The sequence below is a fragment of the Camelina sativa genome, chromosome 2 (genome assembly GCF_000633955.1).
Source record: "Camelina sativa cultivar DH55 chromosome 2, Cs, whole genome shotgun sequence".
Classification (NCBI taxonomy): Eukaryota; Viridiplantae; Streptophyta; class Magnoliopsida; order Brassicales; family Brassicaceae; genus Camelina; species Camelina sativa.
Window position 1 is genome coordinate 27355047 of NC_025686.1, and position 26535 is coordinate 27381581.

General features: G+C 39.5%; 6 protein-coding genes across 9 annotated transcripts in view; 3 read left to right on the top strand and 3 right to left on the bottom strand.

Annotated features, from left to right (window-relative positions):
- LOC104757390 (probable nitronate monooxygenase) overlaps positions 1–474 on the bottom strand; it is a 1888-nt gene extending 1414 nt beyond the window's left edge. Inside the window, exons 1-2 of the mRNA XM_010480131.2 lie at positions 271–474; positions 3–173 (exon numbers count right to left, since the gene is read on the bottom strand). Coding sequence (XP_010478433.1) covers positions 3–173; positions 271–408 — 309 coding nt within the window. The 5' untranslated portion in view covers positions 409–474. The remainder of the gene's footprint in view (positions 1–2; positions 174–270) is intronic.
- Positions 4908–6196, top strand: LOC104742299 (protein EXORDIUM-like 2). Its single transcript, XM_010463292.2, has one exon. It carries the CDS (start codon positions 4988–4990, stop codon positions 5912–5914), a length of 927 nt encoding a protein of 308 aa, XP_010461594.1. The 5' UTR covers positions 4908–4987; the 3' UTR covers positions 5915–6196.
- On the top strand, positions 8481–13216 carry LOC104742317 (splicing factor 3B subunit 1). Of its 4 annotated transcripts, XR_002036077.1 has the most exons (4): positions 8481–8591; positions 8709–9274; positions 9518–12877; positions 12992–13216. XR_002036077.1 is itself a non-coding variant. In XM_019238562.1 (3 exons), the coding sequence occupies exons 2-3, from the start codon at positions 8758–8760 to the stop codon at positions 12787–12789; spliced, it is 3789 nt and encodes a 1262-aa protein (XP_019094107.1). In that variant the 5' UTR covers positions 8481–8591; positions 8709–8757; the 3' UTR covers positions 12790–12956. The 4 variants fall into 4 exon arrangements, 3 of the variants coding, with proteins under 3 accessions (XP_019094107.1, XP_019094111.1, XP_019094109.1); XM_019238562.1 differs by lacking the exon at positions 12992–13216 and having other exon boundaries at positions 9518–12956; XM_019238566.1 differs by lacking the exon at positions 12992–13216 and having other exon boundaries at positions 8709–9271; positions 9518–12956.
- On the bottom strand, positions 13139–15380 carry LOC104742307 (dicarboxylate transporter 2.2, chloroplastic). Its single transcript, XM_010463303.2, has 4 exons — positions 14610–15380; positions 14179–14492; positions 13580–14028; positions 13139–13474 (listed from the first exon to the last, which is right to left on the bottom strand). The coding sequence occupies exons 1-4, from the start codon at positions 15378–15380 to the stop codon at positions 13359–13361; spliced, it is 1650 nt and encodes a 549-aa protein (XP_010461605.1). The 3' UTR covers positions 13139–13358.
- Positions 15700–18206, bottom strand: LOC104742327 (dicarboxylate transporter 2.1, chloroplastic-like). Its single transcript, XM_010463326.2, has 4 exons — positions 17288–18206; positions 16656–16969; positions 16115–16563; positions 15700–16019 (listed from the first exon to the last, which is right to left on the bottom strand). The coding sequence occupies exons 1-4, from the start codon at positions 18089–18091 to the stop codon at positions 15904–15906; spliced, it is 1683 nt and encodes a 560-aa protein (XP_010461628.1). The 5' UTR covers positions 18092–18206; the 3' UTR covers positions 15700–15903.
- On the top strand, positions 20121–23003 carry LOC104742332 (bifunctional riboflavin biosynthesis protein RIBA 1, chloroplastic). The gene is made up of 7 exons (XM_010463333.2): positions 20121–20467; positions 20711–21056; positions 21162–21383; positions 21471–21793; positions 21887–22016; positions 22098–22394; positions 22484–23003. Exons 1-7 carry the CDS (start codon positions 20409–20411, stop codon positions 22718–22720), a joined length of 1614 nt encoding a protein of 537 aa, XP_010461635.1. The 5' UTR covers positions 20121–20408; the 3' UTR covers positions 22721–23003.

Here is a 26535-nt window from a genome sequence, read left to right on the forward strand (position 1 = left end):
ACAAGCTCCAGTGAACAATCACCCCAGTAAAGCTGCAACACAGCAACCTTCTCTTCTAAGATTGCCTTAATGTTCAAATCATGAGGAAACGCAAGAACAACACCGATCCCAAATGGTTTGTCTGTTAATGTCTTTGTCTTCCTTATAAGCTCCCTCAAGTAATCAGGACACTCCTGATAGATTGATTGATTGATTGAGAGAGTTTCACATAAATCAGAAGAAACCAAAAAAAAAAACTAAAAAAAACTAAAACTTGCAAAAAAAATTTACCCAATCAGGACATCTGAGAAGACCAATCCCTCCGGCATTAGCGACGGCTGCTACAAGCTCTGGTCCGGATATATCTGGTCCTAATGGCGCCTGAACTATTCCATAATCAAACCCTAGAATCCCTTTCAAACCCACCATGATTTCACTTTCCTCTGCTAAATTGGATTGATTTGTCAGATCACACTGTTCTTCTTCTTCTTCTTAGAAGACCGTTAAGAAGAAGCTAGAGACCAACTGCTTTTATTGGGCTTCTAATTGAAACTAATGGGCTGATATACTAAAGGCCCATTATGCTGCTCGGATAGCTGACGTCACACTGGGATTTTACTTCTAGATATCAATTATAATATTACAAACCATTCCTAATAATCTGTCTAACCTTTGATTTTTAATGTTTTAAAAAAACCTCATTTGAAATCCCAAATAAAACAAAAAATATAGGGAAGCTTCCAAGTAAAATCCAATGGACTTCTTTTAGGTGTTAAGAAGTCCACTTAGCAAAATATGTACGTAAGTGGTTGGTCCTAATGACTAATGACCTAACCAACATGAAAAAAAAATTGGTCGGTCGGTCCACGGCATTATAAGCTCATAGTTCGTCACAAGATTGTAACTAATCCCATTGATATATTATATATCCACTTGTTGATTGTTTATATCAATCGTTAATAATATTTGGGTTTTGTTTTTAATTCGCGAAATAAGATTGTTTGGTTTGTATATATGTGATCTTTAGTTTGAAAATAAATTGGTCATATGTGTAGAGTGGAATACTATTCTTCTGATGTCTTAAATCTTAATACATCGTTATCACTTTTCTAAGTCTAGGAATTAAGAAAACAAATACAGTATCGTAAGTTTGGCATACGTCCGCTTCAATATGTACACAGAGATAATAATTATTTACGAGCTATGACTATCATTATCATGTTTTCTATACGACGAGTCGAGTCGAGTGATATAAAAGACAAAAAGATGTTCACCTTTTTCTTTTGAAAATGTTCATATATGATTCGCGGTTGAAATTACTACGATTTAATTAATGCTCTGTCATTTTCACTATTGAGCATGCTATTTCCGTACGAACACATAAATAATTGCTTTCACCAGTGGACATTAAAAAACTGGTGCCACCAAAAAAAAAAAAAAAACCCCCGCTCCATAGATAAAACATCCATTTCAATACCTTAAACAGATTATACTTGTTGAGAATACACCTTTTATAAACTAATTTATAAACACGGATTGATATGTTCGACTTCCATTAACAAATAACAATAATTAATCTTGTTTTCCAATGGATCCAAATTTTTTTTTTCCATATTACCTAGAAAATAACAAATGAGAAAGACGATAAATAGGACGAACCAAAGTGGGTCGGCACACAAAATCTTCCCAAAAGGCCAAAATCCATTCCTCAAAGTCAAAACACAAAAAGTTAGGAGTTGGAGGGGAATGAGCATTTTTAAAACTTTTTAGTCGGCGAACTTTGTTGACTAATTTTCCCATATATACGGCAATTATTATAATCGTCCCTATGTGCATGCATGGGTCTCAAAAAAGAAAAAAAAAATCTCAAATCCTCGTGTGCTTATGTGTATAACACATTATTGATGTACTTGGCAATCATCAAACACACATCCAATAGTTATTACTTAGCAAGTAGGCTATAGCCAACCATGATGCAATCGGCTCTAGTTATTTTCCAATTTTTATGAACTCTAACCTTTTTTTACGTTTGTCTTTGAGATATCTCCGTTTATTATCACAATGTATAGTAATTGCAATAAACGAGAATGTAGGTTAATAATAGAATAGGTCGCGTATATAATTGAGACGGCCTAGTGAGAGAGATGATATCTCTTAAAATCGTCACTACCAAAAAATAATTGGGACAAACATAGGAAAATAGTACACGTTTGTGTTAAGAAGACATGATGTGTCACGACGCTAAAGGATAATCGTGGATGAGATATGACAAAGACTAAATACGCGAAGCGCGTGGCTTTCACCGCCGTTTTGTCGCTTTCCTTGCCGACTACGCAAATATCCCATCCGCACGTGAGACTCCCTTGCCTTCTCTTTTACTCTTTTTTTTCTTTTTGGGGTATTAAATTTTTCTCCTATTTGATTTGATTGATTAGATATTTCTTTATGGGTTCTTATATCTACTTACAGTCTTTGTCGTAAATATGAATTCATTAATTTCGCGTTAAATATCATTTTAGTATAGTAATCTTGTGACTGAGAAAACTATATATCTGTATAATACTCGTGACACTTTAAGGATTAGTACTATATCAGTTCAGGTTATATACATTTATCTTATTATCCAGTGACATAAACCGAAAAAGTTTGAGATGATGGGTAAAAGGAAGTAAGGAACTGTACGTATAAGTATATAAGTATATAAATGGTTATATACATTTATCTTATTATCCTCGTGAATTTGGAACGTCGACCACATTTTCAAAGATATTATTTTCAGCTCTAGTTTTTATATTAATCATGAACGATTGAACGTACTTGTTTTTCATTCGACATACACATAAGTTGGCCTCGGACGCAAAACATTGTGTTTCAAATGCTAAAAAGTCAAACAACACGATATAGTAAGTATATAAATGGTTTTTTTTTTTTTCTGCGTCCAACGCCAATGTGCAATGTATTTGCGTTCAAAAGAAACAAGAACCAAACCCATATGGTGACCTAAGAAGAACAGACCAAAGAGTGGTTATATGATCCTATAGCAAAAGTAACCGATGCGTTCATCCAAATATATGTACACGACAAAGTATAATTGCATAACTCTTGTATCTTTTATGCTATTCATTTTTCACATAACTGGAGTAGAAAAATCTCACGTGTGGAAAATATTTTTGTAGACTAGAGGAAGAGCTAAGTGGATGACTACGAATCCTAGCTATGATGACTATGGAGTACTTCTGACACGTACGTGACGTAACTTTCTTTTTAGTTTTAATAAATAGTACTTGAATATGGGCCTCATCCTCGTTTTTTTTTTCCTTTTCTTGGATGCACATATTATTTTGAGCTCCTCTATTACGTTTTTTAAAAGAAAGTAAAATACTCTTTATGTCAAAAAGATTGTAATACAAAATAAACGTGTGGAATACATACTTTCTATATCCCACCACCCACTGAAATAAATATTCTTTAAAATTTCTAACAATATAATTAATAAAAACCAGTATAATCCAAATTTAGAACTTTTTGTTAAACCAAATTATAGAATTTCTTTTCAAAATAAAGTTAAAAGGAAAGAGTCCATGGACCCTAGAGATGTAAAAGGCAATAATGGACTGTAATAAGGGCGTGGTTCGTACGCTTCGTATCTTTGCTTAGCTACACGGCTGAAACTACTCAAGTGCACCCGTATATTTCTATAGATACAGCCTACAACTTTACAGTATATAACTGTATGTACCTATATACACTGTGCGTAGGTATAAATACGTATAAATAATGGTCCCTACGTAGAGCCAAGGGACCTCCCCCAAGTAAAGTTGATTTAGCACACACACACACGGTATCATCAGGTCACTTGCACCTTTCATAAAATCAGTGGCCGCCCCTAAGAATACAAAGGAACCTTCCCTAAATAATCCTAAGATCTTAATGACAATCTTAAAATACAGAATCAAATGTTTCGAGTAATGGACTTTTCTTCTACTAATGGTCAAACAATTACTGTTCAATGTATTTGCGTATAGAGCATGTCCAATACCATGCCTCATGAAGAAAGAGTTAAGAAGTGATATTTAATTTTTGACAAATTTTCAGGCATCGTTAAAGACTTGAAGGTAATACTATAAATTTAAAAACCCAAATTGTTGGCAAGTTATATTTGTTTTATGTTAAGTATCAATAGAAAAAAAGATTTTGGTTTGTTTGTTTTTAAAATCCATCTAAACCTTGAAACTGGTTTTTGATAATATACGTGTTGAATGTATCTTGGTATTGAAAACCAGATCAACAAGTTACAAACCAATGTCTTTTAAAAACCATGTTGACCTAATACCTACATTTTAATACTCATATTAGCTGTATTTTATAATTAATTTCTAGCATTAAACTTTTTGGAGTTGGTTTTTTTGCATTTAAACTTTACTCGGTTTGTATTTATAGTCTTTTAAAGTTAATAGTTATGACATACTTATGAGTTATGTTATGACCGCTCGAATACAAACGAAAAAAGCATATGTAAAAAGGAAAAAAAAAACATTATACATGCACACAAAAAATATTATCTTCATAAATCCCTTTTTTAGATTTTTTTTTTTGCATTTGTTGTAAAAATGCGCATGGAAAAATCTGTCTCTCCCCATGGCATAAGATTATCTTACACTAAAAAACCTTATTAATTAACTTGTTTGTTTGATAACGAATTTATCGGCTAAGCATCACTTAAATTTATTACACGTTATAATAAGTAGAGAGACTAAACCACGTCACACTATTAGAAAACTTACAGGCTGTCAAACACCATTCTCTACCCATTCATATCTCCCCACGTGTCACTCCTTTGACATTGACACCTTAGCCACTACAGCTGTCACATTCATCTCCCGGTTTCAAAAATGAAAATAAAAATCGTCTCTGGTATAAATAGTAGCACTCTGTATCATCATCACTTATAAACCTCAAACAAAAACCTCTGATATCTCTCTGTGCAATTTCATATCTACCCTTCTCAATGGCTTCTAATTACAGTTTTGCCATCTTACTCACTCTTCTCTTCGCCACAACAGGCTTTTCCGCCGCCGCGTTGGTCAAAGAGCAGCCGCTTGTACTCAAATACCACAACGGAGCTCTCTTGAAAGGTAACATCACAGTCAATCTCGTTTGGTACGGGAAATTCACACCGATCCAACGGTCCGTGATCGTCGACTTCATCCGCTCGCTCAACTCCAAAGACGCCTCCTCCTCCTCCTCCGCCGCAGTTCCTTCCGTCTCATCGTGGTGGAAGACGACTGAGAAATACAAAGGAGGTTCCTCAACGCTCGTCGTCGGGAAACAGCTTCTCCTCGAGAACTACCCTCTCGGAAAATCCCTGAAAAATCCTTACCTCCGTGCTCTGTCCACAAAACTCAACGGCGGAGGACTCCGTGCCATAACCGTCGTTTTAACGGCGAAAGACGTTACCGTCGAAGGGTTCTGTATGAACCGATGCGGGACTCACGGATCATCCGGCTCGAAACCGCGTCGCGCGGCTAACGGCGCTGCTTACGTCTGGGTCGGGAACTCAGAGACGCAGTGCCCTGGATATTGCGCTTGGCCGTTTCACCAGCCTATTTACGGACCACAAACGCCGCCGTTGGTCGCTCCTAACGGTGACGTTGGAGTTGACGGAATGATTATAAACCTCGCCACGCTTCTTGCTAACACCGTCACGAATCCGTTTAACAACGGGTATTTCCAAGGCCCACCAACTGCACCGCTTGAAGCTGTCTCCGCTTGTCCTGGGATATTCGGGTCGGGTTCTTACCCGGGTTATGCGGGTCGGGTACTCGTTGACAAAACCACCGGGTCTAGTTACAACGCACGTGGACTCGCCGGTAGGAAATATCTATTGCCGGCGATGTGGGATCCGCAGAGTTCGACGTGCAAGACTCTTGTTTGATCCAAGGGATGTGAGTATGACACGTGGCATATTTCGATTGCGATGACGAGATCTTAGATGGCAAGATGCACGGCGCGTGTGTATAAAAAAAACTTTCGGGTTTGGATCTCGGGTTTGGATTGTGGATAGGGCTCTCACTCTCTCTTTTCTTTTGTCGTTTTGTTGTGACGTGTAAAAAAATTGTGCTTCGGAAATGTGGAAAATATATGCATATAAAAATAAGGAAAAAAAAATCATTTTGTTTCTCTACTTTATTAAAATTTAAGGCACTCGGTTTTGCTTGATGATCAAATCTAATCATTTTATTTAAAGGATTCTGACCTTTTTTACATGAGTGGGTACCGGGTGGGTAGAGATGCCTAGATGTAGTGTATATAATAATGTTAGTATTTGATGTTATTTAATTGTGTAATAAAGTGGATAGCAATACAAAGGAAGATGGGGAGGAGTATTTAAAAGTAGACAGCTCTCAGTGATGTTGGGGTCTAGGAGACCAAATTTATTGCTTAATACATACTCGTTTCGTATTATCACAAGTTTTTTGATATTCTTAATGCATAGTAATACGTTCTCTGTAAGGTAGATGTAGTAAGTTAAGAAATAAAGTACTACTATAATAATCAATCAAAATTTTTGAAAACAATTATTTGGAAAACATCGGAGTCTTTTAAAGAAGAAAACACCTCAAACCATCATATTACAATTTGAAAGGTGAAACGAGCGTAGAATATCTAATTTATTGGGTGAAAAAAGGTGATCCAATGGCTAAATAGTTATTCAAAAAATATCTGAAAATGGTTAGTGGGGTTGGTGAAGTTCTTCTCCATTGCCTCCGTTCTTTATGCTAAAAGGAAACTTTGAAACATTTAAGTATAGCAAATGCTCGTCTAGTAGATTCTGGATATATAGTCCATTCAATCTTTGCATTTATATATGAATTCTTGTTCCAGTAGTTTCACATACAATGATTTCGACCATGACATTTTAACTTGCCATTTGTATCAATAATCTATATTAACAAACCTGATTTAGTTGTAGTGGATCCGGACTTTCGGCTATATCAGGAGTTAAACAAAAAGAATAGCCAAGCTAGTGAGGATAATGCTAAACTAAAGGCACTTTAATAGTATAGGATTACGACATAATAGATTTTTATAACAAGCTTGGCTTGTGTGTAACAGTATTCAGTACTCTATTAACTATTGGGAAATTTATCAACGCGTTCACTTTTTTTTTAAGGGTGTCGTCGTGTATATATGAAATTCTCAAATTCCTATGGAAATATATAGTTTATTTTTTTCTCACTATTAGAAAAACACAGTTAAACTTTTTTTTTTTTTGTCATCTGAAATTTTATTATTAGTTGTTTTGAAACCAAAGATGAATTACAAACTCCAAAAGAGGGACACTTAAGCCGGCGGACAACTAGAAGTCCCCAGAGTCAACTGCCGGAGGAAAAGGAAATTCCCCGGAAACTAAGCCCTATCAAAGGGAGACAATAAACTAAACTAGAAATACAAACAGATAATATCAAAACCAAATCGAAGGAGGACAACTCCTTAAGCCATAAGTAGAGATAACAAGGCAACAACCTTAATATGGTAGAACCAAAGCAGCAGATAAACTTCTTCTTCTGAAACACCTGCGCATGCGATTTAACACAGTTAAACTTAACTTGTAGTAAATTTTTATCCCATTTTCAAACCCAATCATCTTATTCGTGTCCTTGTTTAATGATTGGGAAGTCGTAAGGAGTCTTTTGTTTACTTTGGGAGTGAAAGAAACCGTTCTTTTCATCTTCAAGTTTAGCCAACATAATAATGACTAAGGAGGTTCGCAGCAATGAAGTAAACAGCTTTTACGCAGATGTAGTGAACAATAAATTAATGTTCTCTAATTAAGTAATATATTTTGGGATGATCCGATGAAAATATTACTATTATACTATATTTATCATATTCAAATATCACATAAGAGTTTAGAGTCTAAACACGAACATCTATTTGGTTTTACCGTAAAAGTTTTACGGATCTTATATTCGAATGGTAACTGCGGTCAGGGCGTCCAAATCCATCTGCAGTCTGAACCACTCCATTTTTAAGGTGGACTACAGACCGCTGTGGACCAACTCTATTTGTATGTAAAAGCGGTTCGCGGTTGGTCTGCTGCGGTCTTGTCTCTGCTTTATTTAGACTGCATCACTGCAAACTACATTTGCTAAAAGGTAAATAAAAAGCGGTCCAGTCCGCAGACGGATTTGTCCGCCCCAACCACTGCAACCATTCACATCCACATCCATAGTCAAGTACAAAGTTTAGCATTATCACTTATCACTTATCAGGTAAGTAGGTAACAAAATTTGTTTAAGCGGCTCAGTTCTATAGTTTACCACAAGTGACAAACCATTACATATACATATATATCTGGATATGGTAGTTGGTGTTTTTTTTGGGCCTTTGAGATTTGTTTGTTTATAACGAACCCAATTTATGAATATAGCCCAAACTAAGAACCGACTCCTTCAATTGGTCGGTTTGATCTCCCAATATATATAATTATATACAGTGTATCTTTTTTTGTTTTTATTCCGGCTCTATCTGTCGTCTGGGATAAACCCTAAATTCCTCTTCTTCTTATCGCGCTCTACAATCATCCGCAGACGAGCTCCGATTAAACGGTGAGTTCTTCTCTTATCTCCATCTCCATACACAACAATTCGTTGCTCTATCGTATTTGATTTGATTCGGTTTCGATTTTGTTGTTTTCTGATTTGCTACTGCTTTTGTTTTCTCAGTTATTTTTTCGTTTATTTCGTTAGAGAAAGCTTCGTTTGAGTATCGATAATGGCGGATCTAGATCCAGAGATCGCTAAAACCCAAGAGGAGAGACGGAACATGGAAGCATCTCTCACTTCTTTGACTTTCGATCGCGATCTATACGCAGGTGAGGACCGTGCAACCTACTTGTCTTCTATCGCGCCTAACGATGAAGAGGATCCGAATCTGGACGCCACTGGTTCTCTTGTGGCTCAGCGTCTCGCGTCTTACACTGCTCCTAGGGCTATTCTCGACGACGTGGCTCGTCCTCACGACGAAGATGACGATGTGGGATTTAGACCTAGGCAGAGTATTTCGGAACGTGAGGATGATTATAGGAGAAGGAGACTTAATCGGGTTCTTTCTCCTGATAGAGTTGATGCGTTTGCTATGGGCGAGAATACGCCGGATCCGAGTGTTCGAACCTACGCGGACCATATGCAGGAGACTTCTTTGCAGAGGGAGAAAGAGGAAACTATGAGGCTTATTGGTAAGAAAAAGAAAGAGCAAGAAGAAGCTGCAAAGCATAAGAAGGATTCTGCTCCTCCTCTTCCTCCTCCTTCTTCCAAGAGGAGAAACAGGTGGGATCGCCCTGAAGAAGAAGGTTCTGCTTCAAAGAAAGCTAAAGCAGAAAGTTCAGATTGGGATGTGACTGATGCAGCTCCAGGGATTGGACGATGGGATGCTCCAACTCCAGGGAGAGTTTCTGATGCCACACCATCTGCTGGACGAAGGAACAGGTGGGACGAAACTCCTACACCTGGTCGTGTGACTGATTCTGATGGTNCTCCTCCTCCTCCTCCTCCTTCTTCCAAGAGGAGAAACAGGTGGGATCGCCCTGAAGAAGAAGGTTCTGCTTCAAAGAAAGCTAAAGCAGAAAGTTCAGATTGGGATGTGACTGATGCAGCTCCAGGGATTGGACGATGGGATGCTCCAACTCCAGGGAGAGTTTCTGATGCCACACCATCTGCTGGACGAAGGAACAGGTGGGACGAAACTCCTACACCTGGTCGTGTGACTGATTCTGATGGTGGTGTTACTCCCGGCGCAACTCCTTCAGGTGTTACTTGGGACGGTACTCCAAAAGGGCTTGCCACACCTACCCCTAAACGCCAACGTTCAAGGTGGGACGAAACTCCAGCCACTATGGGGAGTGCTACACCTATGGGTGGTGTCACTCCTGGTGGAGCTTACACTCCTGGTGTTACCCCAATCGGTGGGGCTGATATGGCTACTCCCACTCCGAGTCAGCTAATTTTCGGTGGTGCTATGACCCCCGAGATGCACAATATGAAAAGGTGGGAGAAGGATATCGAGGAGAGAAACAGACCATTGTCTGATGAAGAGCTTGATGCCATGTTTCCTAAAGATGGGTATAAGGTTTTGGATCCGCCTGCTTCATATGTTCCCATCAGAACCCCTGCGAGGAAACTTCAGGCAACCCCGACACCCATGGCAACTCCAGGCTATGTTATTCCCGAGGAAAACCGCGGGCAACAGTTTGATGTGCCCCAAGAGGTTCCTGGTGGTTTGCCGTTTATGAAACCAGAGGATTATCAGTATTTTGGTTCTCTGTTGAATGAAGAGAACGAAGAAGAGCTGACTCCTGAAGAGCAGAAAGAACGCAAGATAATGAAACTGTTGTTAAAGGTTAAAAACGGAACTCCTGCCCAGAGGAAAACAGCGTTGAGGCAGCTTACTGATAAGGCTCGTGAGCTTGGTGCTGGTCCTTTGTTTAATAAAATTTTGCCATTGCTCATGCAACCCACTTTGGAAGATCAAGAGAGGCATCTTTTGGTCAAAGTGATTGATAGGATTCTGTACAAACTGGATGAGATGGTAAGGCCTTACGTCCACAAAATCCTTGTTGTTATTGAGCCTTTGCTGATTGATGAAGATTATTATGCTCGGGTAGAAGGGAGGGAGATTATTTCTAACCTTAGCAAAGCAGCTGGTTTAGCCACTATGATTGCAGCTATGCGTCCTGATATTGACAACATCGATGAATATGTGAGAAACACCACAGCGAGAGCTTTCAGTGTGGTGGCTTCAGCTCTTGGAATCCCAGCACTCTTGCCTTTCCTGAAAGCCGTGTGCCAGAGTAAAAAGTCATGGCAGGCACGGCACACTGGAATTAAGATTGTTCAGCAGATTGCAATACTAATTGGCTGTGCCGTCCTGCCTCACTTAAGGTCGTTAGTAGAGATTATCGAACATGGTCTCAGCGATGAAAACCAGAAGGTTAGGACTATTACCGCTTTGTCACTGGCTGCGCTTGCTGAAGCTGCTGCTCCATATGGTATTGAAAGCTTTGATTCTGTTCTGAAGCCTTTGTGGAAAGGTATTAGGTCACACCGTGGTAAAGTTTTAGCTGCTTTCTTGAAGGCGATTGGTTTTATCATCCCCTTGATGGATGCTATATATGCGAGCTACTATACAAAAGAGGTGATGGTTATATTGATTCGTGAGTTCCAGTCGCCGGATGAAGAGATGAAGAAGATTGTCCTCAAGGTGGTGAAACAGTGTGTAAGTACAGAGGGTGTTGAACCGGATTATATTCGCAGTGATATTCTGCCAGAGTTTTTCAGGCAATTCTGGGTTAGGAAAATGGCTCTGGAAAGGAGAAACTACAAGCAGCTTGTTGAAACTACCGTCGAGATTGCCAACAAGGTTGGTGTTGCAGATATTGTGGGAAGAGTTGTTGAAGATCTCAAGGACGAGAGTGAACCATATCGACGTATGGTTATGGAAACCATTGACAAGGTTGTCACAAACTTAGGAGCATCTGATATTGATTCGAGATTGGAGGAACTGCTTATAGATGGCATTCTTTATGCTTTCCAAGAACAGACTAGTGACGATGCTAATGTGATGCTTAATGGATTTGGTGCTGTAGTGAATGCTCTTGGTCAGCGAGTAAAGCCTTATCTTCCCCAGATATGTGGTACCATCAAGTGGCGATTAAACAACAAGAGTGCAAAGGTCAGACAACAAGCTGCTGATCTGATTTCTAGAATTGCTGTTGTTATGAAGCAATGTGGAGAGGAACAGTTGATGGGACATCTTGGTGTTGTCTTGTATGAATATCTTGGAGAAGAGTACCCAGAAGTCTTGGGATCAATTCTTGGAGCTTTGAAAGCTATAGTCAATGTGATTGGTATGACAAAGATGACTCCTCCTATTAAGGATCTGCTTCCGAGACTGACCCCGATTTTGAAGAACAGACACGAGAAAGTGCAAGAGAATTGTATTGACCTGGTTGGTAGGATTGCAGATCGTGGTGCTGAGTTTGTTCCAGCCAGAGAATGGATGAGAATCTGTTTTGAGCTTCTTGAAATGCTCAAGGCTCATAAGAAAGGTATTCGTCGTGCCACGGTCAACACTTTCGGGTACATCGCCAAAGCCATTGGACCACAGGACGTTCTTGCCACGTTACTGAACAACCTCAAAGTCCAAGAACGTCAGAACCGTGTTTGCACCACAGTCGCCATCGCCATTGTCGCTGAAACATGCTCTCCCTTCACCGTCTTACCTGCTTTGATGAATGAGTACCGTGTTCCAGAGCTAAACGTCCAAAATGGTGTTCTGAAATCTCTTTCCTTCCTCTTCGAGTACATTGGAGAAATGGGCAAAGATTACATATACGCAGTCACACCGTTGCTAGAGGATGCGCTCATGGACAGAGACTTGGTTCACAGACAAACCGCCGCTTCAGCCGTGAAACATATGGCATTAGGTGTAGCTGGTTTGGGATGTGAAGACGCTTTGGTTCACTTGCTTAACTTCATTTGGCCCAACATATTTGAGACATCTCCCCACGTCATTAACGCGGTGATGGAAGCCATTGAAGGAATGCGAGTTGCATTAGGTGCAGCTGTAATTCTGAACTATTGTTTGCAGGGTTTGTTTCATCCAGCACGTAAAGTCCGCGAAGTGTACTGGAAGATTTACAACTCTCTATACATTGGTGCTCAGGACACGCTTGTTGCTGCTTACCCGGTGCTTGAAGATGAGCAGAACAATGTTTTCAGCCGACCAGAGCTAACTATGTTTGTGTGAAAGGAAGATTGTGAATCTTTCTGGATTCTATGTTACTCTAATACTCTCTAGTCTCCTGTAGTTTTTGGTATTGGCTTTTATCGCAAAGGTTTGCTTTGTATAAAACTCGAAAACGCGGTTCTTTTCTTTTTAACTAAACCTATGCTCATACTTTATGGTGTTTCTTATTGACTTTATGTTATTTATTGGTTATGCATTACAGCTGCAGGATCAGGAAATAACGTAGCAGAGCTTCTAGATTTTTCATATTGCGGGACTCCGGTGAAAATTAGGCCTTCGCCTGTATAATATTGTGTCAGTTTGTGCAAAAATTTGGTTTCTTCCGTTGAAATGTAACTGAAATTGGACCAATTTGAAGTTTCGTTCAGGATGTAAAACGGGTTGCGTTGTTCCAAGTTCTAAAATCTAAGGTTACACATTTTTATTATATTCAGTTCAAAAACTGGTATTTCGCAGTGAACTCGAATTACCCGATATTTTTCAACTGATACTCTTGAAGCCGAAACTATGGTTTCTGAATTTGGTCGGATTAAATGCTTAGGGACTAGTTTCGTTTCCGTATAATTCATTCAGTAGAGACCCAAAAATTTCCACCAAAAAGATCCAACACCTCCCCAGATGACCGCTTGTACAAGAGCCATCACGAACCCGAGTCTAAACATATCACTCAGATCTACATATCCAGCTGCAGCAGATCCAGGCCAAGAAATCATTGTAAGAAAAAAGTGTTTAAATTGTAAATGGTCGATTAATTCACAATAACGTAAGGAGATGAAAGAAGAAAACGGACCTCCGTAATATAAAGCAGCTGGTCCACCACTATAATGTGCCAAAGCACCAGAGAGATTGTTGTTGAAAGCCAAGCAAAGTGCTGCTAGAACCCCTGGCACTCCAGCAGCGATTTGCATCGCCAAGAAAGGGGAATAGAGTGCTCCTGCGTGACCAGTCTGGCTTGCAAATAGGTAATGTATCAAGAGATAACAAGCCTGGAGAATAATAAATGAAGCTGGCCAAGTCAGGGAGAGTGATTGTAGCAGTTTTGCCACACAATCCGACATCCAAGCAACGACACCGAGGTTCGTTAGCTGTCCAGCCATACCAATCAAAACCGCAAACCAAGTGAGCGAGTCCCAAGCTGATTTGTCACTGAGACAATCGTCCCAGTTTATGACTCCTAACAGCAGAAGCGTTGATAGACCGATCATGGCCGATACAACGCTTGCTATTCCTATTGCCTCTCTGCAAGAAGTCACGATATCTTACTATTATAAACCGGTTCTTCTTATAAAACGTAGACTGGTATCAGATCAGGACGGCTCTATAAGTATGTTATGCTAAATCTCTAAGATGATACTCTAATGCATTTTGTTTTGCTGCAAGAAACCTTACCCGAAAACCCAAAGAGAGACGGTGAAAGCCATAGAGGCGAGCATGATCCATTCGTTTTTCGTGATGGGACCTAATCGTTCAAGCTTCTTAGCAGCTGCAGCGGGAGCTTCTGGTGTGTGTTTCAGCTCAGGAGGGTAAATCTTGTAGATAATGAGAGGAGTACAAAGAAGAGAAACAAACGCAGGAACACTCGCCACTTTAAACCAAGTGATCCATGGATTCGAAATTACAACACCAACTTCTCTAGCTAGTTTAAGACATAACAAGTTTTGTGCAGCTGATGTCAGAAGAATCGCACCAGAAGCTCCTGAACACTGTCACACAACATCAAGACACCCTTAAACTAAGACGTAAGACCAAAGCTATACAAATCACTCATCTGATTTTTATTTAAAAATTGAATCTTTGAGTAATCTATTGGTTTTTGTTACCTGCAACTGGGTTTGAATAAGAAAAGAACCGAGTTTTCTGGAAGAAGGGTCACCGGGATAACTTCCGGCGGAGAGAGAGAGAGATTTAATGACGGGCAAGAAAACGCCACCGGCTCTAGCCATGGTAGAGGGCATAATCAAACCCATAAGCATGTCACAAAAGGCAAGACCATAAGACAAACCAAGAGTGCTTTTGCCAAGACATCTCACAAAGTAAGTAGCGATCCTGTCGCCAAGACCAGTTTTGATGAAACCACGAGCGAAGAAGAAAGAAATGGCGATAAGCCAAATGAGCTCGTTTGTAAAAGCGGCGAAAGCGGTTGAGAAAGGAAGCGTTTTTGTGACGATTGAAGCGGTTAAGCCAATGAAAGCCCAAGCACCTACTGGGAGAGGACCAAGGACGAGACCTGAGATTGTGAAGAGGAACACTGACAGTAATTGCCATCCTTGTGAGGTTACTTGTTCTGGTCTTGGGATTATGAATCTCACTATGAGACCTATTGAGATTGAGATTGCCAGAGGGATGAGCTTCGCTCCTTGCTGCTGTTGCGGAGGCGGAGGAGGAGGAGGAGGAAGAGGTTCGTTTTGATTCTCCGGCGAGGAAGAGGCGGTGGCGTGGAGTGTGAATCGAGTTGAGGAGATGGAGAGTGATCGGAGCGTTGGGGATGAGTTGAATGATAATGATTTGGGGTGATAACGGCGGAAGTTGAGATGTGTGGCTGATGAAGAAGTGGAGACTGAGAGAGAACGGAGGAGTGCCAAACTCTCCATCGCCGGCTGAGTTCTTTCTCCGATTTAGTTGTGTTCGCCGGTGGAGGGAAATTAATATTTTATTCTTTCCTCTGTTTTTTCCTCTGTTTTTTTCTCTGTTTTTTTTTTTTAAATGGTTTGGTTGTGTTGTGTTGTATAGATACATTTATGAAAAAGTTTTTAATATAACGTTGTTGTTATTTGGGTCCTCGTTATTCATAATTGAATAACAACAACAAAATGGTGGGGAATTGTACCATACGAAAACATCAAGGACAATTATGAGAGTGATGCTTGTGGTTGTGGAGCTTAACTTATTTTCACTGTCAAGAATTTGCTCTGAAAAGAAGAAGAGATACGATATTTCCATAAGAGTAACAAATCGAGATTAGAGCTCTGTGTATATCTATGTGGCAAAGAATTGTCTGGGTTCACTAAAGTAGGAAAAAAACAAATGAAGCCTTCAAACTGAATGAGAAGACAACAAAGAATTGTATCCGTCTTTGCAAAAGCTTCAAGAAACAACTTCTTCTGGGGGAGCTCCTTAGTAGAGACCCAAAAATTTCCACCAGAAAGTTCCAACTACTCCCCAGATTATCGCATTAATCGTCGCCATTACGAACCCAATCTTGAATACATCAGGCAGATCAACATAACCCGCTGCAAGAAAAATAAAAAGACGCAAACGTTAAGTTAAGAGACTTATTAACCACACCAAATAGAGCTCTGTTCTGTTCTTGGATGATGATATTTACCTCCATAGTAGACAGCGGCTTGACCGCTACTGTAATGAGTCAAAGCACCAAAAAGATTGGTGTTGTAAGCTAAAGCAAGTGCAGCTACAATCCCCGGAACACCTGCTGCTATATTCATAGCAAGGAAAGCTGAGAAGAGCGCTCCAACATGACCCGTTTGGCTTGCAAAAAGGTAGTGAATGAAGAAGTAAGCTGCTTGGAGAAGTCCAAACGCAGCAGGCCAGCTTAAGGAGAGAGATTGGAGAGCTTTGGCTACACAATCAGACATCCATGTTACAACACCGAGGTTTGTGAGCTGTCCTGCCATTCCCACCAAGACAGCAAACCAAGCTAATGTGTCCCACGCTGATTTTTCGCTTAGGCAATCGTCCCAGTTGAGTACACCAAGCAGAAGAAGTATGGAGAGACCAATCATAGCAGCTACAACACTTGGTATTCCGAGGGTCTCCCTGAATATGATAATCAACCCATGTATATGCTCAGATTTTTTTAAACCAACGTTACTGATACAAAAGTAACATAAGAGTTATCTACGACTTACCCGCAGATCCAAAGAGTGACAGCAAGAAGCATTGTACCAACCATGATCCATTCATTTTTAGTGACAGGGCCCATTTGCTTGAGCTTCATTGCAGCAATACCTGGAGCATCCGGTGTGTCCTTGGTTTCAGGAGGATAAAGCTTGTAGAGGATATATGGAGTACAAAGAAGTGATATGATAGCGGGTAAACTAGCAGCCTTAAACCAAGAAACCCACGGGTTTGCGATCACTACTCCAAGCTCCTCAGCTAACTTGAGACACAGCAAATTCTGAGCTGCAGCAGTCAAGAAAAGAGCACTAGAGTTCCCGGCGCACTGTCAAAGATCAAAACAGTATTAGAGAAGCAGAACCGTAGTTTCAAAATTCTCTCAAGTCATATACTAACAAAAAAGAAAGAAACTTTCATATGTTTAGCCTCGAGGGAGAGTAAAAGGTTCAGTATTAATGGTAGAAACAGCACAAGATATGGCTGAGTAAAACAACATAACACATCAAAGCAGCCCTCAGATTGAGACGCAAATCGGACAAAGTTGCAAACTTATTCTCAGAATCACATCACACGCACTACTAACTACGCACTGGAGCCACAAGAAGTGATAAGTCAACTCATGATTCAAAGGGGACTAACTAACCTGGAACTGAGATTGAATCAGGTAAGACCCTAGTTTCTTGGAAGAAGGATCTCCCGGTTTACTTCCAGCAGAGAGAGACAGAGACTTGATGATAGGCAAGAAAATGCCACCAGCTCTAGCGGTAGTACTAGGCATTGCAGGAGCAATCAAAGCTTCACTAAGCGTAAGACCATAAGATAAACCTAAAGTACTCTTACCAAGCCATTTAACAAAGTAAGTAGCGATCCTATCGCCAAGACCAGTTTTAACGAATCCACGAGCGAAGAAGAAAGAGATAACGATCAACCAGATGACCTCACTTGTGAAAGCAGAGAAAGCAGCTGAGAAAGTGAGAGTCTTGGTGACGATTGAAGCGGTTAGGCCTATGAAAGCCCAAGCTCCAACTGGGAGAGGACTAAGGACGAGACCTGCGATTGTTGAGAGGAAGATTGAGAGTAGCTGCCAGCCTTGTGGTGTGACTCCTTCAGGTACAGAGACAGCGAATCGGAGGATGAGACCGACGGAGACGGAGAGGATCAGAGGGATGAGTTTTGCTCCTTGTGGGAGTTGAAGAGACGGAGTTGATGGAGGAGGAGGAGAAGGAGGAGGAGGAGTGTTGTCTTGTGGTGCGGCGGCGATTCGTGTGGAGAATCTGGGGATTGGTTTGAGGAGAGGGAAGGAGAGAGGTTGAGATCGGAGGGAGATTGTTGAAGGCGGAGATCTCGAGGATGTACGGCGGAGAAGAGAGAGACGAGAGGGATGGTGATGAGAGAGTAAGGTGGAAGTGGCGGTGGTGGAGAGAGAGTGAAGAGCGAAACTCTTCATCGCTCCGGTGATTTAGAGAGAGAGAGAAAGAGACTGTGACGGCGAAGTGTGTGTGTGTGTTTTTAGTGTGTTTCTCGCCGGAGAGTAACAACAACAGAGGATGATGAGTGGATGTGAATCATGTGTCAATGATGAAAGTGAAATTAAAACTGAATCTTCGGTTCTTCAATTTTAACCGGACTATTCGAACCGGAACCATATTCGATTGAACCGAATCAGTTTTTATTTTTAAGTGCGATTACAACTCATATCAAATTGGATGGATGGGAAACATGAAACATGAAACATGAGTTAGATGGGCTTGTCTATTCCATACATATGGTGTGTACTAATCTTCTCAAAGAAGTATATAATATATATTATTCACCTTTTCACTTAGAATTGGAGATGTTTATTTGGATTTGATAAAAATGGTGATTTTCAATGGCGGAGAAATGGCTAAAATCAACACTAATTATTTGTCAAAAGCTTTTTATATCTAAATATTAACACTATGCAAATAATAAGCTGAACTGTATTAAAATTCAATTTTGCTACCTAAACTATATAAAATGTTGTCAATTTCAAACTCTGTTCAAACAATGTTAAATCATGATGTTGAGTCCGACGGTCCATGACTTCAACGTAGCATTGGGACTTATCAAAATTACGTCCTTTTGATCATTTTTGGGTATTTTGTAACAAGAAATGATGAAAAATGAAGTTTCACTGCACATCCAAAAACTGACTCCAATACTCCATTTTTGTCAAACGCTTTGTTTCTTGCCACAACACATCTAAAAATGACAAAAACAACTTAGTTTTAGTCATTACGTACCAGTGCCATGTAGATGTCACATATCGTCTAACTCAATATCGTTAAACTCTGATTTAACATTATTCGAACAAATATTGAAATTGACAACATTTTATATAGTTTAGATAACAATTTAAATTTAAATACAATTCAGATTGTTATTTGCAGAATGTTGAAATTTAGGTATAAAAAAACGTTTCACAAATAGTTGGAGTTTATTCTGGTTGTTTTCCTCCTAATGGCCGACCTTGACTAGCTATTTAAGTGAGTTTCTTGCTTAAAAGTTAATTATTTGTCTCTTCTCTAATCCTTATAAGTTATGACTTATGAGTTTTTCTTGTTTTGTTTTGTAGGTACTAAAGCAACTAGTTTGGCTATTTCTTTAATTGTTGATTAAATATAAAATACAAATCCCGTCATCAGATATTCAGATTTCACCATCGTTTTCGATTCGTGTTATGACTTATGAATACCAACAACGCATGCAGAGTCACAGAATCAATCCACGTTTATTAAACTATACTATTACATTTACATGATTAAGCAAATTAAAACTTATAGTAGTAGTAGTACTATATACATATTTTTTTTCCCTTGAAGCACGGATACATAATAAATAATGCATGGACCATTCCAACCAAGAAGCGAGGATGGGAAACATATAAACAATGTGCGGTTGGTATCTCATGGGAATGGACTGCCACTCATACAATCATAATATTATACTTTTTTTCTTATATATTATAGTTATCACTTGTATACACATTATTGGGAGATTTGATTTGATTTGGAAATCTTGGATGGTCCAAGCCCTTTAATATATATATTTTTTTTGTTGACATTTTCTTCATACCATACAAGCATAATAGAAGAACATGATGGTAATCCGATTCCGAGTTGTAAAGGGGAAACATGTGTATATATGTTTATCGAGTTATTATTATTAGCATGATCGTTAGATCACGGTAAAAACAATATAGAATGTGATATCTGTGTCAATCTGTAGAATCAAAAGTATTGACTTAGATGAAAACATAAATTAGTTTTCCTAATCGCGTACAACGAGACTTATCTTAGTTTTGTGGTAGTTACAGTACATACATGAACATGAAACATGTGTAACAAAAAAAAAAACAACGTAAGATGAAAAAGAATTAGTCTAAAAAGGTCAGCTGCTATGAGAGATCAGATGATGGTTGGAGAAGACAAGAGAGCCAAGCAAGTGGGTGGGTCTTATCTCCTTCTTACACTATAATATATAAAATCAAAATCCTTCTTCTCTTCTTCTTCATTGAACCAATTTGCGCCGCCATTTAAAAAAAGAAAAGAGCTTAGCTAATCGCTATCGTCATCCGCAACTAACACCCATCCTCTCTCCTTCCTCCGCATCTTCCTTCATAAAACCTCCGATCTCTCTTAATCGAATAACCCAAGTGGGAAAGATCTTGGACTAGACGAAATCTACCCAAAGTTTTGATTTTTCAATAAGGGTTTCTCTTGATTTTTTATTTCCACATAACAATGTCTTCGATCAATCTCTCTTCATCGTCTCCTTCCACCATATCTCTCTCCCGCTCAAGGTAAGTTTTTTTCTTCTTCTTCTTCTTCCAAATCTCTTCTTTTGTCTAATCTTCATTGGTTAATTGATTTTGGGTGATTTGATTAAGAGATGCAATCCGAAGTCACAGCTTAGATCGTGATCTAAGGATTTGTAATTGCGTTTCATTGACCTTAGAATTTCTGATTAGAATGGACCGTGATTGTGATTTGTAATTGCTTCTTCTCTCGTTTTGTCTTAATGGGTTTGTATGATTCTGGTGTAGATTGAGTCAAAGCTCTACCACATTGCTCCATGGACTACACCGTGTTAGTTTACCATCTAAACACTCTTCATCATTTGCTATTAAAACCACTGGAAAAGTTAAAGCTGCAGTGATCTCTAGAGAAGATGATCTGCTCTCATTCACCAACGGGAACGCTCAATCTCTCATTGATGATCGGACTGAAGAAGAAGAGGCTAATCCTGTTTCACTTGGAACACTTGCTGCTGATTCAGCTCCTGCACCAGCCAATGGTTTTGTTTCTGAAGATGATGACTTTGAGTTGGATTTACCTACTCCAGGTTTCTCTTCTATCCCTGAGGCCATTGAAGATATACGTCAAGGAAAGGTTCGTTTTTCATTTTGCTTTGTCAAGAAGATCAATTTTTTCTTGTTTGTTTGGTTTTTACGCTATTGATTGATTGATTGATTGGTTTTGGCGGTAATGTTGCAGTTTGTGGTGGTTGTGGATGATGAAGATAGAGAAAACGAAGGGGATTTGGTAATGGCTGCTCAATTGGCAACACCTGAGGCTATGGCTTTTATTGTGAAACATGGAACTGGGATAGTTTGTGTGAGCATGAAAGAAGATGATCTCGAGAGATTACACCTTCCTCTTATGGTGAATCAGAAGGAGAACGAAGAAAAGCTCTGTACTGCATTCACAGTGACTGTGGTAGGTGTTATTCTCTCAAAAAAGCTCCGATCTTGGTCCTTCTAGTGATTATCTAATTTCCTTGCTCGTCATACGTTATCTTCATAGGATGCCAAACATGGTACAACTACTGGAGTATCAGCTCGTGATAGGGCCACGACGATATTGTCTCTTGCATCAAGAGATTCTAAGCCTGAGGATTTCAACCGTCCAGGTCACATCTTCCCCCTCAAGTATCGTGAAGGCGGGGTTCTGAAAAGGGCTGGACACACTGAAGCATCTGTTGATCTTACTGTTTTAGCTGGACTGGATCCTGTTGGAGTGCTTTGTGAAATTGTTGATGATGATGGTTCCATGGCCAGATTACCAAAGCTCCGTGAATTTGCAGCTGAGAATAACCTAAAAATTGTATCCATCGCAGATTTGATCAGGTAAAGGACTGTGAATTTCAAGGCTTTGTGTCTGTTATCATCTCTCTGTTTCTCTTGAAGCTAAAGATCTAAACTTTGTCTAAATAAGAACAGATATAGAAGGAAGAGAGACAAACTTGTAGAGCGTTCTTCTGCTGCTCGGATCCCGACAATGTGGGGACCTTTCACAGCTTACTGCTATAGGTCCATATTAGACGGAATAGAGCACATTGCAATGGTTAAGGTTAGAACAATGTTTAGAAACGTCCCTCGTTGTCCTGTGAGATTATTAGCCAATAATCCATTTGTCTGAAACTTGTGGCAGGGTGAGATTAGTGACGGTCAAGAGATTCTCGTGAGGGTTCATTCCGAATGTCTCACAGGAGACATATTTGGGTCTGCAAGGTGCGATTGCGGGAACCAGCTAGCTCTTGCGATGCAGCAGATCGAGTCTAATGGTCGCGGTGTGTTGGTTTACCTTCGCGGACATGAAGGAAGAGGGATTGGTTTAGGACACAAGCTTCGAGCTTACAATCTGCAAGATGCTGGTCGAGACACGGTTGAAGCTAATGAGGAATTAGGACTTCCTGTTGATTCTAGAGAGTATGGGATTGGTGCACAGGTATATTAACCAAGTTCCCATTACCATCCAATAAAGAAAACATGTATGTTGGGGTATTATTTCACTAATTCTCTCCTTGAATATTGCAGATACTGAGGGATTTAGGCGTGAGGACGATGAAGTTGATGACGAATAATCCAGCTAAATACGTTGGCCTGAAGGGATATGGATTAGCCATTGTTGGGAGAGTCCCTCTCTTAAGTCTCATCACAAAGGAGAATAAGCGATACTTGGAGACAAAGCGGACCAAGATGGGTCACATGTATGGCTTGAAGTTCAATGGCGATGTTGTGGAGAAGACTACTGAGTCTGAAACTGAGTCCTAAGCTTGAAAAGCAGGGGGTACCGAAACGAATTAAAAAACAGAGATATGATGATATACTTCAAACTCGAGGAAAGAAATTGACACAGAAGAACCAAGACAAAGACGTTTGATCTGTCTGAGAAACTTTGATTAGATTGGTTTATCTTCTAATCTAATACTATCTGATTATTATTTTTTTCCTACAATTCTTGTGCCATCATTTGGTTGAGTACTTGTAAAAGTTTTTTTCTAACATTTAAACCATAATAAAAGTGTGGGAGGTGTTTTAAGCCTTTTAAGTTGCATTCTTTATCTCAACATCACATGATCCGATTCAATCAACCGAGTTTCAGGTGCAGAAGCTTGACATGATCTTGGACGAGCTTACAACAAAGGTAGATGCTGCTTTGTATCCGACGATGGAGAATCTTGAGACTTCTGAAAGCATGAAGACGTTCTGGTGCTACAAGGCTGTGTTGTAGGACTCTGGAATATGTTTACGCGTCTTGGAGGAGTCACGGATAACGTGGCAATACTTTTGAAGGCTTGGTAATTAGAGGACAAGATATTATCATATTGGCTAATAGATTTGGACTTATCCTTGTTTAGGAAAGTAGGTCATAGGAGAGTTCCTATATATTGTATTATTGGACAAACATGTTGTTTGGCCGTTCAAGAAGAATTTTAGAGAACTAAGCGTGAAAGCTTTTAGGGTTCTTAGGGATTTTGGTTAGATTAAGAATTGGTCAGTGGCAAGTCGTGTTGACTGTGTGTAAATCTGATTAAACATATCTTGTAAGATTGTTTAAGTGATTCTTAATAAGAAAAGAAGTTCTTTTCTATATTGGCTGCATCTTCGTTTTTACAATTGGTATCAGAGCAGTCAACCGACGAGAGCTCTATACTCGCTACAGGTTGAGATCTTGGGATAATGATGCAGTCGGGTAATGAGTTGATGATGCTTCAAAGGGCTGTGATCTTGGATGAACAAAGCTATGGTCGTTGGAAGGTCCGCATGGTTCAGTTGATCCGTAATCTTGGTGAGGATGCTTGGACGGCTGTTGAAGAAGGCTGGGAGCCTCCATATGAGAAAACCGAAGCTGGTGACAATATCACTAAACCTAAGGCACGCTGGACAGTGGAAGAAAAAAACTTGTCTAAATACAATGCTAGGGCTCTTAATGTTATCTTTGGTGCTATTGATGATGATGACTTTAAGCTTGTTCAAGGTTGTGAGTCAGCTAAAGAAGCTTGGGATATTCTGCAGAAGACTCATGAAGGAAACTCAAGTGTCAAAAGAACAAGATTGGATCAGCTTGCTTCTCAATTTGAAGTCCTAAGGATGGATCCAGAAGAGACAATCTCTCAGTTCAGTGCTAAAATGAGTTCTATTGCCAATGAAGCTAAGAATCTTGGTAAAACATACAAGAATACCAAGTTGGTTAAAAAATTAATTAGGTGTCTGCCATCTAAGTATGCAGCACACAAAGCTGTCATGAGAGTCTCTGGAAACACTGATACTTTGAGATTTGAAGATCTGGTTGGTATGTTGAAGTCAGAAGAGATGGAGGTTGCTGAAGAACAGAGAATTCATGACAAAGGGATTGCATTCAAGGTAGATGACACAAACGACCAGCTGAAAGAGATAAAAGATAACATGTCCTTGATGGCAAGAAACTTTGGAAAAGCTCTCAAGCGTGTTGAAAAAGGACAGGGACGAGAATTAGCATGCTGGAATCGAAGTGCTACAGGGAGGTCTTGTTCTACGCCAAATGTATCTGAGAAAGAAAAAGCTAATCGAAGAAAAGAGATTCAATGTCTTGAATGTGGCGGTGTTGGTCATTACAAACTTGAGTGTCCAATGGTTAAGCGCAAGGAGATGAAGTGCTTTGAATGTAAAGGGACTGGACATTTAAAATTTGAATGCCCAAACATGGTGAAAGGAAATAATAAGGCATATGTTAGCTTTAGTGATTCAGAATCAGAGAGTGATGGGGATGAAGAAGATGAAGAATGTTGAATCTTTTTGCATACAGGGCTAAAAGTGATGATATAGCTGATGAAAGCTCAGATGATGATGATAAAGAATCAATTTCAAAAGAGAGCTACTGTATTTTGTATGACAATTGGGTTCAGTTGTGTAATGAAAAGCTGTTACTTGTCAAGGAAAAACTAAAATTGGAAGCCAAGGTCAATATGCTAGAAGAAGAATGTAAGTCTGAAGTTACAACTTGTAAGGAGCTACTTCCTGCTGAAAAGGAGTCGCTTGAGAGAAAGTTGAGAAATCTTCAAGAACTCTATGGTTTGGAGAAGGAAAGATCAACAAGCCTTGAAAGGGAGCTGAATGAGAATCACAAGAAGATTAGGATGTTGAATAATGGTGGCAAGAAGCTTGATGAGATACTATCTATGGGAATTGTAGGATCTCAACATCAAGGTCTGGGTTATCATAAAGAGGAGACTATTGAGCTGTTGTCTCGTGATAAATCAGTAAGTTTCGTTAAGAGCAATGTAAATCATGAAGCTGAGTCAAGTATTCTGGAAAAAGTGGTACAACAGAAGGTCTCTGTAGCACCAACCCAGAACACACGACATCAACATATATCTTCTCGTGAGCGAAAAGGTTGGACTAAATCCAAGCGAGGACGAAGGGTTTATGAATGCTTTCATTGTGGTAAAAGTGGTCATGTGAGATCTTTCTGTTACAAGTTTAAGAACAAGATCAAGGAGCTTTGGATGGCAAGAAAGTGTTTTATTGATCCCTTTCATTTTTCTAGAGTCTGGGTGGCTAAAAAGGATTTGTACAATAAAAATTTCGAGAATGATGAGACAAAGTATGATCAAGGTTGCAAAGAGTCTGAGGAAATCAACCTATGCTGCAATCTCTCGAAGATAATCACTGAAGAAGATGTTGGAGTTGAACCTGAGGTTCTACAGAAGCATGTTGCAGAACCACCTGTACAAGAAAAAGTCACAACTGAATCAACAAGATCCAATAGTAATGATTGGAATGATGAATCATCAGGAGTCTTAGCTATATCTAAACAGTTGCAAGGTCATAAGAATCAGTCTGCTGCAGTTGCATTTGTTGAGCAAACCGTTCGTTATGTTCAGCTGAATTCTCAAGGAGTGCCACAACATTTTTTTTGTTTCACAGGTTGAACCTAAGAACATTATAAAAGCTCTTGAGGATTATTTTTGGTACAAGGAATGATAGGAAGCTTGTTGTGTCTCCCTGCATATATGTCTTCATCCTTGTTTTTATATGAATGTGCACTCACGCTGGGGGAGTATGATGAGATGGTGATATTGGTGATGATAGTGATGTTGTGGCTGAATGTGGTTGAGGCTTATGGTTTTGAAAGATTCTAGTAATATGCACATCTGGAGCTTGAGTTGTCACATTCAGATAAAAAGGGGGAGAATGAAAGCATGAAGACGTTCTGGTGCTACAAGGCTGTGTTGTAGGACTCTGGAAGATGTTTACGCATCTTGGAGGAGTCACGGATATTGGATGACGTGGCAATACTTTTGAAGGCTTGTTAATTAGAGGACAAGATATTATCATATTGACTAGAAGATTTGGACTTATCCTTGTTTAGGAAAGTAGGTCATAGGAGAGTTCCTATATATTGTATTATTGGACAAACATGTTGTTTGACCGTTCAAGAAGAATTTTAGAGAACTAAGCGTGAAAGCTTTTAGGATTCTTAGGGATTTTGGTTAGATTAAGAATTGGTCAGTGGCAAGTCGTGTTGACTGTGTGTAAATCTGATTAAACATATCTTGTAAGATTGTTTAAGTGATTCTTAATAAGAAAAAAAGTTCTTTTCTATA